At 39.4% G+C, this 17738-nt stretch overlaps 1 protein-coding gene across 1 annotated transcript in view; it reads right to left on the bottom strand.

Moving 5' to 3' along the window:
* ESR2 (estrogen receptor 2) overlaps positions 1–17738 on the bottom strand; it is a 46152-nt gene that overhangs the window by 8064 nt on the left and 20350 nt on the right. The window contains exons 5-6 of the mRNA XM_068544263.1: positions 16786–16924; positions 10760–10893 (exon numbers count right to left, since the gene is read on the bottom strand). Coding sequence (XP_068400364.1) covers positions 10760–10893; positions 16786–16924 — 273 coding nt within the window. The remainder of the gene's footprint in view (positions 1–10759; positions 10894–16785; positions 16925–17738) is intronic.

Genomic DNA, 17738 nt, shown 5'->3' with positions numbered 1-17738 from the left:
CTACAAAGATTATCACATTTTTCAAATAAAGAGTTTTACTTCTACCTTTATAATCTGGATGGATGTCTTTTATTCTCTTTTCTTGACTTATGACACTAAAACTTCCAGTAAAACACTGAATAAAATTCATGAGAGTGGACATACTTGCCTTATTCCTGATAACAAGCAAGTATAACATTAGCTGTAGATTATTCATTAATGCCCCTGATTAGGTTAAGGAAGTTTCCTTCTGTTACTAGTTTGTTGAGTTTTTAGAAGGAATGGGCATTAGATTTTGTCAAATGCTTTTTCTGCACACATTGGAATAATCATATGGTTTTTCATTATTATTCTGTTAATATGGTAAATTATGTTTTCTTTTTTTTAAATGAATATGACATGGTTTTATTTTTCTTATTTATTTATTGACCGCATCTGGTCTTAGTTGCAGCACGTGGGATCTTTCGTTGCGGCGCGCAGCCTTCTCTCTAGTGTGGCGCACGGGCTCCAGAGCACAGGGGCTCTGTAGTTTGTGGCACACGGGCTAGTTGAGGTGTGCAAGCCCAGTAGTTGTAGCGCTCGGGCTTAGTTGCCCTGTGGCATGTGGGATCTTAGTTCACCGACCAGGGATCGAACCCACGTCCGCTGCATTGGAAGGTGGATTCTTTACCACTGGCCCACCAGGGAAGTCCCTGTTGATTGATTTTCAAAATTTAAAGAACCTTGTATTCCTGGGAAAATCACACTTGTTCACAATATATTATTGGATCCTATTTCTAAAAAACAAATTTGAGAATTTTTGCATCTGTATACATGAGAGATACTGGTCTGCTGTCTTCTTTTCTTCCAATATGTTGGTCTGGGTTTCCTATCAGAGTAATGAGTTGGAAAGTATTGCCAGCTCCTCAGTTTTCTGCAAGAATATGTATAAGCTTGGTATTACTTATTCCTTAAATGTTTGGTAGAATTCTTGCAGAAAAGCCATCTGGGCCTGAAGTTTTCTTTGTGGGAAAGTTTTTAACTACAAATTCAATGTCTTTGATAGATATATAGCTGTTCAGAATTTTTAAGTTTCTTTTTGATTGAGTTTCAGTAATTTGTATCTTTCAAAGAATTTGTCCATTTCATCTAATATTCAAGCGAATTGGCATAAAGTTGTTTATAATATTACCTTATTATTCTTTGTAATATCTGCAGAAAAATAACGTCACCTGTCCCACTACTGATACTGGTAATTTGTATCTTCTTTCCTTTATTCTGATCAGTCTGGCCAGAGGCTCATCAATTTCATTGATCGCAAATAATCAGCTTTTGACTTTCTTGCTTTTCATCTACTATTTTCTTTCTTTCTGCTCCATTGTTTTCCACTCTATCCTTTATTATTTCTTTTCTTCTACTTATTTGGGGTTTCATTTTCTCTTCTTTTCCTAAGTTTCTTTAAAGGTTGAAAGCTGAGGTCCTTAATTTCAGACCTGGCTTTTTTAATTGAAATATAGTTGACATACAATTCTAAGTCAGTTTCGGGTGTACTACATAGTGATTTGACATTTGCATACATTATGAAATGATCACCACAATAAGTCGAGTAACCATCTGTCTCCACACAAAGGTATTACAATATTTTTGACCATATTCCTAATGTTATATATTACATCTCCATGGCTTATTTTATAACTGGAGTTTGTATCTCTTAATTCCCTTCAGTTACTTCATGCACTCTTTCTCCCCTCCAGCAACCACCTGTTTGTTCTCTGTATTCATTAGTCTATTTTTGTTTTGTCTGTTTTGTGCTTTAAATTCCACAAATAAGTGAGATCATACAGTATTTGCCTTTCTCTAACTTACTTCACTTCACATAATACTCTTTAGATCCTTCCATGTTGTTGTAAATGGCAGGATTTCACTTTTTTTAATAGCTGAGTAATATTCCATTGTATGTGTGCATACACACACACACACACATACACACACCACATCTTCTTTATCCACTCATCTATTGACGGACACTTAAGTTGCTTCCATATCTTGGCTATTGTAAATAATGCTGCAGTGAACATTGGTGTACATGTACACCAGAATACACATTCTTTTCAAGTGCACATGGAACATTCTCCAGGATAGATCACATGTTAAGCTACAAAACAACTCTTAATAAATTTAAGAAGGTTAAAATCACATCAAGCATCTTTTCTGACTACAACAGTGTGAGACTAGAAATCAACTAGAAGAAAAAAACTGCAAAAAACACAAACACATAGCATACTACGAAAAAAATCAATGGGTCACTGAAGAAATCAAAGAGGAAATAAACATATACCTGGAGACAAATGAAAATGGAAACACACGATCTGAAATCTCTGGGATGCAGCAAAAGCAGTTCTAAGAGGGAAGTTTGTAGCAATACAAGCCTACCTCAAGAAAAATCATGAGATATTCCTTTTATTGGAATATGGGCCTTGAATGCTATAAATTTCCCTCAAACTATTTTTTTTAATTAATCTATTTATTTATCTTTGGCTGTGTTGGGTCTTCGTTGCTGTGCACAGGCTTCCTCTAGTTGCGGCGAGCTGGGGCCACTCTTTGTTGCAGTGTGCGGGCTTCTCATTGCAGTGGCCTCTCTTGTAGCGGAGCACGGGCTCTAGGCACACGGGCTACAGTAGTTGCGGCTCGCCAGCTCTAGAACGCAGGCTCAGTAGTTGTGGTGCACGGGCTTAGCCGCTCCGAGGCATGTGGGATCCTCCCGGCCCAGGGCTTGAACCTGAGTCCCCTGCACTGGCAGGCGGATTCCCAACCACTGCACCACCAGGGAAGCCCTCCCTCAAGCTACTGCTTTAGCTGCAACCCCAACATTTTGCTGTGTTCTACTTTCATTTTCAATTAGTTCAAAATGCTTTCTAATTTTAATTTTGATTATTTTTCTGTGATCCATGGATTATTTAGATATACGTTATTTGGTTTCCAAACATTTGGAAATTCTCCAAGATCTTTCTAATATTGGTTTCTAATTTAGTTCCATTGTGTCAAAGAAAATACTTTGTATGAATTAAATTATTTTAAATGTATTCAGACTTGTTTCATGGTCCAGAATATGGTCTATCCTGGTAAATATTCGATGAATACTTGAAAAAAATGTGTCTTCTGCTGTTTTGGGGTTGAGGGTTTTTAAAATGCCAATTAGGTAAAGTTGGCTGGCAGTGTTATTCAAGTCTTCTCTATATTTACTGATTTTCTGTCTACTTATTCTATCAATTATTGAGAGAGGGGTATTAAAATATCCCACTATAATAAGGGATTTGTCCATTTCTCCCTGCAGTTTTATCAGATTTTACTTCATAAGGTTTGAGGTTCTCTTATTTGGTGCATAAATGTTTAGGATTGTTATGTCTTCTTGACAAATTGACTCATTTATCATTATGAAATTACCTTCTTTATCCCTAGAAATATTCTTTGCTCTAAAATTTACTTTTTCTGATATTAATGTAGCCACTCCAGCTTAATACTCTGTTCATTTTTTAAACCCTTTTTTCTTTCTATTATTTTTTGATAGTTTCTATTGCTCTTGCTTAACAGGCACTATTTTTTCTTCTGCTATGCCTAATCAGATGCAAATCCATCAACATAGTTTTCACATTTAGAAATTTAATTTGTGTGTGTTTCATATTTTCCATGTCTTCCTTAACCTGTTCATGCTTTCCTCTACTCCTTGGACATATGGAATATAGTTACAGTAATTGTTTTAATGCCCTTGTCTACTAATTCTATCATCTGCATCACCTGGTGTCTTTTCCAATTATTGTCATTCTCCTCATAATAGGTCATATTTTCTGCTTCTTTCCATGCTTGCTAACATGTGATTGGTTTACCCTGTTAAGTGCTGGATATTCTTCCATTCCTTTAAATAGTCCTGAGCTTTATGCAGTTAAGATGCAGTTAACTTACTTGGCAATAGTTTGATCCTTCAGACTTGCTTTTTCAGTTTCATTCGGTAGGACCAGGGCAGCCTTTAGTCTAGGGCTTATGTTACCTCACTACTGAGGCAATACCTTTCTGAGTACTACAACCAACATCCAGTAGAGTAAAAGGTTTTTTCCCTGTGTCTGGTGACATGAACTATTCCTGGCCCTGTGTGAACTTCCAAGTGTTGTTCTGCCTGCTCCTTTCTGGTGGTTCTTTCCCCGTCCTCGGTTAGTATCATAAGCATGAAATTAATGCTCAGCTGAAGACCTGAAGGGGAGCCTCTGCAGGTCTCTAAACTCTCTCTGTCCAGCTCGCTCCTCTCCAGTTCTCTCCCCTGAAAATCCTAGCCTCCCCAAATTCATAACTCTGCTCCCTCAATTCAGGGAGACCACTGGTGTCTACCTGGGTTACTTCTCCCTGTGTTGCAACCTGGAAACTGGCTCCGGGCAGTAAACTGTTCAAAGGGATCACCTTGTGTCTATTCTCTTGGGAGTCACTGTCCAATGTCCAATGTCTGTTTTACATATTCTGTAGGGTGGTTTAAATTCAAGGTGGCTAAGTGGATTCTGTCCCTGTGTTTGTTTTCAAGTTAATGCTATAAATAATCAAAAAGAAAAAAGCCTGTAACTTGAGATGCTTAAAATCTAGCATGGGAAATACTCACCTCTCCTGACAGTGGAAATTTTCCAACAGAAACAGAACCCCACTTTCCTAACAGCAATGCTGAACAGAATAAATTCATTTTGAATGCCGTTATGACTACCAAGCCAAAAAAAATTCTTAAGAAAAGATTTCTTAAATTTGGATTTACTGTAAACAAATCCTACTCACTTACTGTCCCAAGTGGTAATTACATCACATGCCTACCTCACCCTCTGTAATTCTCTCTATATGGCAGTTCTGTCAGATACTGCAGGAGGAATGCCGTAGCCTTAGGCTTTCCCATTTGCACCGATGTTTCTAGTTTCCCAACAACACAATATGATGTCCAGAGGCTAAAATGACTGTGAGGAGCCTTGCCGAACATAAGGCTTTACACTGCAAAGTGTTGTAACAAGAAGCAAACTGCTTTCCAAGGAGCACTTTGCTGCACAGAAAAGAGTTCTAAACTATTTCTGCAAGTAAGACAAGCCCCATAATCTGGCATTTGATGATCCTCCTGTACCAAGGTGGGAATGAACTTTCCAGGGAAATCTTTCCTTTAACAAAGACAAATGACAGCAAAAATCTGAGGTAACGTCTGTAGGTAGATTCAAAGAGAAGGTCAGAAAAAGTTGATTTTCTTCCACAATCAGTTTCAAATGTCCCACCTGGACATTTCCTATATGCACATCAACTTAATCACTGATGTAAGCTGAGCCCTCATGTTATTTTGTAGAAGGTGAATGGTAACAATCAATGTCAAGAAGGTACCAGAAGCTCCAAAGCATTTAGGAGTCTTCTTGGCTTTCCCTACAATTTTCATTTGTCCAACAACTTACCATTTCCACTCACAAATGTCTGCTTTCTAGAACTGGGGTAGGGAGTGTACTGGTTGTGGGGGAAATGTCTTGTCAGGCAAGTAAGGCCAGATTGAGATCCAACCAGGAAGTACCCAAAGGTTGTCTTCAGGGTTTCTGAGTCTCACATGACCTTCAAATTCCTTCTTCATTCCCCTTCCCCTCTCCATCAAGACCTAACTTCCTCCCCCCACCCCCACCTCCTGTTCCAGCTATCTCCCAGACAGCTCTCCATGCTCTATACCAGGGTTACTCAAAGTATCGTCTGTTACCAGTTCACAAAGAGAGAAGAAGAAATTGAGGGTAAGCATTTGGAAACTTTTACAGTAATTGATAGAGTAATTTTAAATCAGTTGAATGTAACAACAAAATACTAGGGCTTGTATTTTGCACTTTTCTTTTTCTAGTACTTTATTTTTATTTTACAAAAGTAACTATCTATATGGAAGGATATACCATGTTCTTGTATTAGAAGAATCAATATTGTCAAAATGACTACACTACCCAAGGCAATCTATAGATTCAATGCAATCCCTATCAAATTACCAATGGCATTTTTCACAGAAATAGAAAAAAAGTTCTAAAATTTAAACGGAAACACAAAAGACCCCAAATAGACAAAGCAATCCTGAGAAAGAAAATTGGAGCTGGAGGAAATCAGACTCCCTGACTTCAGACTATACTACAAAGCTACAGTAATCAAAACAGTATGGTACTGGTACAAAGACAGAAATATAGATCTATGGAACAGGACAGAAAGCCCAGAAATAAATTCACGCACCTGTGGTCAACTAATCTATGACAAAGGAGGCAAGAATATACAATGGAGAAAAGACAGCCTCTTCAATAAGTGCTGCTGGGAAGACTGGACAGCTACATGTAAAAAAATGAAATTAGAACACTCCCTAACACCATACACAAAAATAAACTCGAAATGGATCAAAGACCTAACTGTAAGGCCAACACTATGAAACTCTTAGAGGAAAACATAAGCAGAACACTCTTTGACATAAATCACAGCAATATCTTTTTTGATCCACCTCCTAGAGTAATGAAAATAAAAACAAAAATAAACATATGGACCTAATTAAACTTAAAAGCTTCCACACAGCAAAGGAAACCATAAACAAAACGAAAAGACAACCCTCAGAGTGGGAGAAAATATTTGCAAGCAACTGACTAGGGATTAATCTCTAAAATATACAAACAGCTCATGCAGCTCTATGTCAAAAAAACCAACAACCCAATCCAAAAATGGGCAGAAGATCTAAATAGATATTTCTCCAAAGAAGACACACAGATGGCCAAAGAGCACATGGAAAGATGCTCAACATCACTAATTATTAGAGAAATGCAAATCAAAACTACAATGAGGTATCACCTCACACCAGTCAGAATGGCCATCATCGAAAAGTCTACAAACAATAAATGTTGGAGAGGGTGTGGAGAAAAGGAAACCCTCCTACACTGTTGGTGGGAATGTAAATTGGTACAACATTATGGAGAACAGTATGGAGGTTCCTTAAAAAACTAAAAATAGAATTACCATATGATCCAGCAGTCCCACTCCTGGGCATATATCCGGAGAAAACCATAATTTGAAAAGATACATGCACCCCAATGTTCATAGCAGCTCTATTTACAAAAGCCAAGACATGGAAGCAACCTAAATGTCCATCTACAGATGAATGGATAAAGATGTGGTATATATATACAATGGAATATTACTCAGCCATAAAAAAGAGTGAAATAATGCCATTTGCAGCAACATGGATGGACCCAGAGATTATCATACTAAGTGAAGTAAGTCAGATGGAGAAAGACAAATATAATATGATATCGCTTACATGAGGAATCTAAAAAAATGATACAAATGAACTTATTTACAAAACGGAAATAGAGTCACAGATGTAGAAAACAAACTTATGGTTACCAGGGAGGAGGGGAGGAGGGATAAATTAGGAGATTGGGATTGACATATACACACTACTATATATAAAACAGATAACTAATAAGGACCTACTGTATAGCACAGGGAACTCTACTCAATACTCTGTAATGACCTATATGGGAAAAGAATCTAAAAAAAGAGTCAATAGGGACTTCCCTGGTGGTCCAGTGATTAAGACTCCGTGCTCCCAATGCAGGGGGCCCAGGTTCAATCCCTGGTCAGGGAACTAGATCCCGCATGCCACGACAAAGATCCCACACGCAGCAACGAAGATTCCCCTGGGGCCACAACTAAGACCCGGTGCAGAAAAATAAATAAATAAATATTTAAATGTTAAAAAAATTAAAAAGTGGATATATGTATATGTATAACTGATTCACTTTGCTGTACAGCAGAAACTAACACAACACTGTAAATCAACTATACTCTAATAAAAATAAAGTAACTATCTATAACAATTTGGAAATTATAAAAGAAAAAGAAACCTGGTGCTTCACCATAGATAGTTTGAGAAGCACTGCTCTATGTGTTTCCCTTTCATCAAAACTAGTGCCAATGTCCAAGAGTACCTACTAGAGAGGAAATGAATATAGGCTGGAGGGGGAGAGGTCAGCTGCTCCCACATCAGGAGACAGCCTGCGACCCATGTGGCCACAGGTTCTGCATTGAGTTTTGGCTTCAGGAACTGCTGCTTGGTCTGATTTAAAATAAAGTAGCATAATACCATCTCACAGATTTCTGCTGTTTCAAACACTAAGCTCTAAAATTGGATAAAATCTAGGTAATAAAGCCCCATACATTGCCCAAATGAAGTCTGTAAGTCATCACTTGAGAATTAAAACCTGGACATACATATTATTTGAGAAAGAAAGAAAAAAACAAAAATAATAACCTAAAGGCCCAACAAGAGTAAACAGCTAAGCAAAGCAATCAATACCTGGTACAGCAGCTGGATTGAATACCACCAGGTAGACAGCAAACTGAACAGGATGAAAACTACACAGAAACTTAGAAATGTGTGCAAAATAATACGTCTCTATTAATTGTAGCAATGTTTATAATGGTAAAAAAAATTAGAAAATGTATATTAAACAAAGGCCCATCAATAGAGAAAAGGCTGAACGATGTAGACAATGCCCTTGCTTCAAAGACTGAGTTAGATCTCTCCTCACTGTCCTGAAGGGATTTCACAGCATTCTGAAAAGGAAAAAAGCAAGATGCAAAGAAGTATTTGTATGTAGTGTCCCAAGTTTTTTAAATGGGGGAAAAAAGGTCTATCTGTGTATATACCGGAGGTGAGGTATTATTTTAAATGATTATTAGAGGATGGAAGAAGGTATGAAGGCTACCCTCTGGTTGTTAAGATTAGCTACTTGGTGTCTGGCTGGAAGGATCAAGAAAAAATGTGATCAAAGCAAGCCTCCTTCAAAGTTTCCATAACTTTTAATACAAGATGCTATGCTCTTTATGTAAAATTTTATATATGAGCATATGTGTACATATCTATCTCTACCTCTCTATCAAGAGCTGTTAAAGAACAGTCACCAAAGATACGGTGGTTATCTAGGGCGGAGAGGGGGGATTCCTAGTGATTTTTATTTTCTTCCTTGTATGTTTTTCTTTTGTTTGATTGTTTACAATAACCAGGTATTATTTATATAATAAGAAAAAAACAACAAAGCTACAACATACACACATCTTAGATGCTTTCCTCATTTCCCACCTCTAACTCATATATTTCCCTCAAGTCAGGTCCCTTCCTCCCAGGCCCCTCCACACCAAGTTAGTTCTGGCTCTCGTTGTTCCTAATAACTCCTGTTAGGCCCCTTGCCTCAGTCTCTCCCCTCTCCAGTCAGTCCTCCGCACGGAAGCCAGAGTGACCTTTCAAGAATGCCTATCTGTCCATGATACTTCCCTGCCTGACCCTCTTCTAGGGCTGCTCAATGCCCCAAGCAACAATTCTCAACAAGAGTTACACTCAGTAATCTTCAACACTGCATTTTACAACCTTGTCCACCTCGCCCTGCTCTTCCACTGCATGACTTGCAGCTCCTGGCTTACCCCCGTCCTTTCATTCTTCCCTGCCTACCCCTCCCACCTGCCCATCAACTCATTCAACACCCAAACATCGTTTCCTTCTGCAACCACTTCAGCACCTCTCCTCCTGTCTTCCCAGAGTACTCAGTGCTCTGTACACAATTTGTGATAGCACTGAGATCATTCTTTTTAAAGAATTTGTTTTCTCTCTCTCCCTATGAGCCATGGGAGGGCAGGAATATATATATCCTCAACATTTTTAGTGAATGAATGAATGAAATGAATGAATAAATGAACTTGTAAAAGCAGAACCCAAAATAGTAAATATAAATGCATGTTAACCATGTAAGAGGTCCGTATAAACACTGAAAAGGGGCTGAAAGTCCAGTTATAAAATCCATGAGTCACGGGGATATAATGTACAGCATGGTGACGATAGTTAATAATGCTGTATTGCATATCTGAAAGTTGCTAAGAAAGCAGATCTTAAAAGTTCTTATCACAAGAAAAAAGTTTTGTTAACTATGTATGGTGATGGGTGTTGACTTATTGTGATCATTTCTCAATATACACAAAATTCAAATCATCTGGGACTTCCCTGGTGGCGCAGTGGTTAAGAGTCCGCCTGCCAATGCAGGGGACACGGGTTTGAGCCCTGGTCTGGGAAGATCCCACATGCCGCGGAGCAACTAAGCCCGTGCACCACAACGACTGAGCCTGCGCTCTAGAGCCCGTGAGCCACAACTACTGGTGCCCATGTGCCAAGAGCCCGTGCTCCGCAGCAAGGGAAGCCACCACAATGAGAAGCCGCGCACCACAACAAAGAGTAGCCCTCGCTCGCCGCAACTAGAGAAGGCCCGCATGCAGCAACGAAGACCCAACACAGCCAAAAATAAATAAATAAATAAATAAAAATAAATTTATAAAAAAATTCAAATCATTTATGTCGTACACCTGAAACTAATACAGTGTTATATGTCAATTACATCACAATGAAATAAATTAAAATGTCAAAAAAAGAAAAAAGGATGAGAGGTAAACATTTTGAAGTTCGTTTTTTCCTTTTCCAGTAGAGTGGTTTCAGCTACTTTTTAAATTACTACCGGTAATTCACCCAACGAATAATTTATATTCAAATTACCAAAAGTTAACTACAGTTTACATCCCTATAAAATGAAACAGAAAAGTCCGAAAGAAAGCCATTTTCCCCTTTTTAAATAAAATAAGAAATTCAGAAAAAAAAAAAGAAAGAAATTCAGTACTCCTCAACACCATGCCAGCTCTAGAAACGGCATCTCTCCCCCATAAAACATGGCCCAGCTGTGTGGTTACTTACTGGAGTTGAGGAGGATCATGGCCTTGACACAGAGATACTCTTTGTGTTGGAGTTTTAACTCGCGAAACCTTGAAGTCGTTGCCAGGAGCATGTCAAAGATTTCCAGAATTCCTTCTACACATTTCCCTTCGTCCCTACAAAAGTCCATTTAGAAATGTAAGGAACATACAGCTTCCGGTAACCATCGAAAGCAATAAGGAGTATTTTCTTTTTAATCTCAAGTTTCATCTTGTACACCCTTTAACTATAACAAGATAGTAATGAGAGCACACCCAGAAATGTGAAATTACTAGAATTATTTTTATATAAGGAAGACAGGGCATCTCCTAGAAGTCCATAAAGCAAACATTTGAATATATACTCTTTAGGCAACAGTGTGCACTGGAAGTACATTTTCCTCCTACCTATTCACCAGATGTTTTCTTAAAGGAATACCATTTCTGTTCATTATTTTTGATCTAAACTATGTCAGCCAACCAGCCCTCAATATGACACATATTACTAAAATGATACAGTCCATGTTCTCATCAAAAAACTCTGAAGTATTAATGAGGAAAGACTGAACATTACAGAAGCAAATATCCCAAGAAGAAATATTACTCTATATCTAGGGCTTAACTCTCACATCCTGGTGGTCAACTAGAAACTGGTGGGGCAACTAAGAGACATTTAAACGCAGTTTGAAGAAAAGCTAATATGACATACAAAGAAATCACAATTACAGAAGATGGATTAGAATCAGGAAAGGAAGGTAGAAATGGAGACATGGTAATTTTGATGTGCCAAAGATTATTTTTAAGCAAAAGTTTTAGACAAACTTTGGACCATGTAATCGAGATTCTTTTGAGCACTCCTTACGGAAATGAATGTTTAAGCATACTTTTGAAGTAAATTACTTGAACTGTACCTAGAAGATACCAGCTTCAATTCACTCCAGCCAGACACACATTATTCCACCTCACTGCTCCCAAAACAACTTCCATTATCATCAGTCATAGAGCTATTGGAAGTCCTTGACAAGCAAGCAGTTAGATGATTTCGCCACGAAACATTCATTTGCTTCTAAAAGCCTGCAGTACACAGCAAAGGGCAGCTATGGTAGCCATGAGTTTCTGCAAGTTTCATTTTCAGTCTCGGTAGCAGCCCCTGAAGGGGACCTGAGATCTTCAAAGAACTGGCTGGTCCCTCCTCCTTCTCCCAATCCCAAGCCAGGACATATCCAGTGATGGTAGTAGTTGGAGAAAGGGCCTCTGTAGAGTTCAAATGAACTGACACCAGTGGGTACTACCAATCCTGCTAAAGCCTTTCCTATTTGGTGCTATGCTTGGATGGCTGCTTACCAGGATCCTGCAGTCCACAGCGTTCACACCCCCGCAAGCTCACTACACAAAGCTACAAGTATGCAAACTGCGCACACTGGCAAACTAGCGTGGTAACTTTGGAAACCAGTTTAGACTTTCTGAAAGCGCACAGGTTAAGTGATAAAATGTCAGTACCTCCTAGAAGTCACTCCTAAGGGAAAGGCCACCTTGGAGAATCAGAGCCCTGGGCAAAGGGTGCCAAAATCTATAGGAAAGCCCCAGCCCTCCATATGCCATCCGCACACCTCCCCTGCTCTGGGCTTTCCCAGGCAGCCTGCTGCTAGTGTCCAGTAAGGACATGCATGCCCTGCACATAGCAGAGGCACAAGAAATACTTAATTCACTTATTCACTTGAATGCCCCTCAAGCCAATCATCAAATCACTCGGCCTAGGACAATTAATTATTGGAAACTGTAATTGGTGGGTTTAAGGACATCTGATACTGAGAAAAGCTAGTTTTAAAATATCTCTGGGGGCAAAAACAAAAAATCCAACAAGTCCTGCATTGACAATTTGATAGTTTGGCTCTTTACTCTTTTGTGAGACTCAGAGGTGGGGTCACGGGCACACGTGTGCATGCACACACACGCACACACACACACACACACCTCCCCAAGTAGTATGATAAGGGGACTCATTTGAAATCAATCCTATTTTGCAGAAGCTGCCACCTGTGCCTAAAAACACGTCTCTAAATACTGAAGTTAGCACCATTTCCTCATCGAAATACATACCATTTAAAATGTAAATTCATATTTCAAAAATGGAGGTAGAGGGACTTCCCTGGTGGTCCAGTGGGTAAGACAGGGGGCCCGGATTCCATCCCTGGTCAGGGGAACTAGATCCCGCATGCCACAACTAAGAGTCCACATGCCGCAACTAAGACCCGGTGCAGCCAAAATAAATAACTAAATTTTTTTTTTTTTTAAATGGAGGTAGAGTTTATATTGTAGAGTATCTTAGGCCTTGATAAATGCTGCAGCTCAAAGTAATCAGAACGTATGTACCGCATGGAAAAAGTGAATTTCTCAACCAGTTGTAAAGAGCTAGGTCTGATTGCTTTCTCCAGCAGGTGTGAGAGCCAACCATCTCATTCAAGAGGTAGCAAGGTTAGAATATTTTTATTCACTTTACAGGCTGTAGAAAACAAATACATTTCTAGAAAATAAATGAGAAATATAGGGGCAATAAGGTACAATATCTTATAAAGGACACCCTAATAGAGTTCTACTTTAAAATGAGTTATACAGAACAGAGTGAGGAAGGACTTTACAGTCAATGAGACCTATTTCATTTATTCTGTAAGTAACTATGATTGACACTGAATTACGAGTAAGAAATCAGGACAGGTTTAAAAGATCTGAATTCAACCTAGTGGGTATATGAGTTGGATGTTAAAATACAGAAACAATATATCAATCAAACCAAACTACTCATGGAAATTTACTTTTACACTCCATTTCCCCATAAACCAGTGCTAAATAAAAATAAAAGAGTAGTTCCATGTGGACTATCTTATATTTGATAACCACTCCCTTTATAAAAGAAAAATATTCTGTTTGATACCAAGGACAACGTGTTGAAAGAGTGGGCTTCCCTTTGGGGTTCACTGTTTTGTACTGACATATATATATCTGCTGGCAGCACACATGTGGCTAATGGACCACAGTTTGTCTATCTTTGTGTGGGTGGCAATAGGGTTGGGAGAGCTCAGCACATGGGAAGCACTTAAATATTGAACTCAGGTGAAATGATCTGAGTACAAAAGGGAAATACAAATTCAGAAGTGAAAATTCTGTCAGTCTCTTGAAGAAAATTCAATATACAAATACCTGAGGTGAATGCAAACTCAGTACATTTACCCTTGTGAGTCCACAGAACTCCATAAACATCCACTTCCTCTGACTTTTTAATAACATTTGACAGTTTCCTATTGATGCTAAGGACACATAATGTCTTAGCATATATGATTTTTTGAGCAAGTAGAAGTTCAGATTCTGTGGTAGATCTTCACATGAATTGGGATTCTAGTGATTACTAAAAGAACTACCTTGTTAGAAATAAGCTGAGATACCCGGATTTTCCTCTCATCCTCAGTAGGTTCAAGTTTTCTCGCTGCAGAAGCCTCAACAAGAATAAAGGGAAACAAATTATAGTCTCAGTCTCCACAAATAAATAGGCTAATTTAATTGTATTCACTGCTTACATGGTCATACCACCACTTAAAGGAACTCTGACAGGACAATCTACCAAAAGACAATTATTTTCATGTAGTGTGAAAATTATTCACATTGCAAAAAAGATTCACAATAGGACACTTTTATGGTACATGATCCCTGACTTTTGGAATAAGTCACATTTTGAACATTTTTGAATAAGCAACTCCTCCAGAAACATACCCATTACATTAAAATGTATTTATCTGTATAAGAGATGCACTAAGAGTCTCGGACTTGAAATTCTATACTTTACAGAGTGCTCAAATCAAGTAGGGACTGCAACAAAAAATAACCACTAGTAGGCACTCCAAAAAAATGCCTGTTCAATGTGAATGCATTTACAATTCCCAAGAACTCCTCTTTTATCCTCAAATATACTCAATTTCTACATTGTAAAAAATAAGACATCCAAATATTTATAAAGTAATGTGAGTCTATTAAAATAACATATAAGAAAAATTACTTTTTTTTTTCTTCTATTACTTAACCAACAGGTAAGCCTAAAATGTATCTGGGATTGGTGTCAATTTACAGTAATTTATATACACACGGGAGTTAAAGAACCCACAGAAAGAGGTAAGTTAGTTGTACTAAAAACCAGGAATGACACAGTCACTGAAAATAAACACTAAATGTGGCATCAATTTAGAAATCAAGACAAAAAATAAAATAACCCAGTCCCAAAGTCTGCAAATTTATTGGTTCACCAAAGGATAGAACTTCTTCCTAGCACTAACTTCTAGGGAATTTTATGTGTATATTTGTGTGTGTGTGTGTGTGTGTGTGTGTGTGTGTGCCTTTATTTAAATGCCAAGTGGAATATAAGGAGTGAATGAATGAATGAATGAGACTGATGGCTTGGCTGGGTGCTTGGCCTTGCAGCCCGCCTTGCAACATGGTACCCTGAGATGAGAGCAGGAGGAGCAGGTTTCTGAGGTGCACAGAGAGTAAAACAGAGTTGTTCTAAGATCAAAGAATAAAGTAGAAAGTTACTTTGCCTTTCGGCCTCCTCCTCTTTCCTCTTCCAGTTCTCTATCCCGCTGGGAGGCATGTACTGTTGTAGGTAAGAGTGTGAACTTCGCAGCCAGCCCCTGTGCCCAGCTCCGTCACTTGCTAACTGCAGGTAAGTTACCTCCTACCTCCTGTTTCCATATCGGAAGGACAGGGATAATAATGGTGCTCACCCATAAAGGGCTGTTGTGAAGATGAAATGACTTAACACACATCAGTGCTTAAGATGGTGCCTGGAAGCCAGTAAGTCAGCTATTGTGATTGCTACTGAAGGGTCTGGGCTTCCAGAACCTCCCTCTGGGCTTGCTCCTACTGGAGCCACAGTCCAAGCTCCAGCTCTTCCCAACGGCCCTGTTCTCCACCAACACACCTCTGTTACTCAGAACCGTGTTCTTTGTCAATGCTGCCATCCATGACAACGGACAGAATGGGTGCTAATTCCCTGGGCTATTACTTTTCATCTGAGTAAGGTGTGCATGGGGATCTTCTGATGATCTAAAGAGGCAATGCCAAGGGGCAGATCCTTTCCATTCATAACACTAGGCATCCTTCTTTGTGCACAGAGTCAAATGTGACTGAATATTCAACACTAGCACTTTTTTCAACATAAGGAATGTGGAAATCAATTTCCATGGAGATTTTCAAACTGTTCAAATTTACCCCAAGAAAGCATTCCACTTTTCTCCTAAAAAGCCTGAGTGTTGTACATTCCAGCTTTCCCTCCATGAACAGTTCACCTAAGTCAATTAAAAATTGGTTCCTTTTCTGCACCATCTTTAAAAGAAAACTAAATGCAACCAAGTTATCGCATTAACACTATCATTCCCCAGTTTCCGTTAACTTTCATCCGGTTTTAATAACCATTCCTTCCACGGCTATTGCCAAAAATGCTAATATAGTACATGTAGTTAGAGTGAGTTAAAGCATGTTAAGATAAACTTGGTAGATTTGTAAGAATTTCATCACCTGTCCAAATAGCTGGATGTACAGGGTCCCTACCAGTGGAAAAAATAGCAGGACAGCTTAAAATTATAAGCTGAAAATGGAGTTTTTTTAGTGCAGAAAAATCTAAGTTGACGTGTACACTTAGCGGCCACATACCCTGCAGGACACAGGCCCCTGCTGTGGTCCGGCCAGTGAATGCTGCCACACTGAAAGAACAGGTAAGAATGAGTCACAGGACACTCAATCATCGTGCCCATGCTCTTTTCATTCTAAGAATAGGTAAGAATGAGTCACAGGACACTTAATCATTGTGCCCATGCTCTCCTTCTTGGGTTCTTGACCCAGTGAAGGAACTCATGACATTATCCTCCTCTTACCTGCCCTCTCAGGAGTAAGGTTTTAATTGCAGAACCCAGGACTTTGTTCCCACTTCACTCAGCGCCTCACTCAAACCAGTCGGAGAAGAAACACAAAGTATTTTTTTCTCACCTGTCCAGAACGAGGTCTGGAGCAAAGATGAGCTTGCCGGGGTGGTCGATGGAGCGCCACATCAGCCCCACCATGAGCACCTCCAACCAGCAGCTCTCCAAGAGCCGCACTTGGTCGTACAGGCTGAGCTCCACGAAGCCTGGGGAAAGCAAGAGGCCGTGAGCACACCCCACCCTCCTCCTCAGCTCCCCCGTTCCATAAAAACAGAAGAGCAAGTTTTGAAAAGCTAAGAAAACACAAATCATACAGGGGGGAAAAAATCAATATTTTAAAGACATTGCTAAATGCTGACAAGTGAGAAAATCTTGAACTCAAAGTGAGTACTCACTATTTTCTAGTCTCAAACCCCTTCAGGAGAGAAATGTACTTCATTCAGAATTTCTAAAGGACTGACGCCTGGGCTTATACAGCTCCCCAGACAGATGCTAGGGAAGAACAGAAAGCTGGCACTGACCTTTGTTGGTTATATCCTAATAATCCCTCTGCACTACTGAGAAAGACGGAGCTCAGCTGCCAGTCAGAGGGGCTGCCAATCTGGCCCAGCCCATGACTGGGGCCAGGAGGAGTGGGGGGATGGGATAGTGGGGGTGGCGGATGGGAGGCTTGCAGAGAGAGCAGGGCCGACCCCTGCAGAAAGTCAGAGCTCCAGCTGAAAGAGTTTCTTCAATTGCTTAACATTTCCCATCTAGCGTTAGAATCATTCTTCTGAGTAGGTGTGCTGTCTCTAAGCTACTCTACGCTGAAGAGGATAGGTAACAACTGAAGCAGGTCCCTAAGGGATGTGAGTGCTTCAGAAGCAGAGATCACCGGTGCTTCCTCCATAAGCCACCATAAGAGGAGGAGGCAGTATAATATAAATATAGTAAATATAAACAAATGGCCTTGGAGTGCAATGCATTCTGCTTAGAACCCTGCTCGGCCTCATCCCAGCTAGTTACTTAATCTCCTATTAA

Source organism: Eschrichtius robustus, chromosome 1, assembly GCF_028021215.1.
Source record: "Eschrichtius robustus isolate mEscRob2 chromosome 1, mEscRob2.pri, whole genome shotgun sequence".
Taxonomy (NCBI): Eukaryota; Metazoa; Chordata; class Mammalia; order Artiodactyla; family Eschrichtiidae; genus Eschrichtius; species Eschrichtius robustus.
The sequence above is the reverse complement of the archived record's forward strand: the minus strand, read 5'-3'. Positions and strand labels throughout refer to the sequence as shown.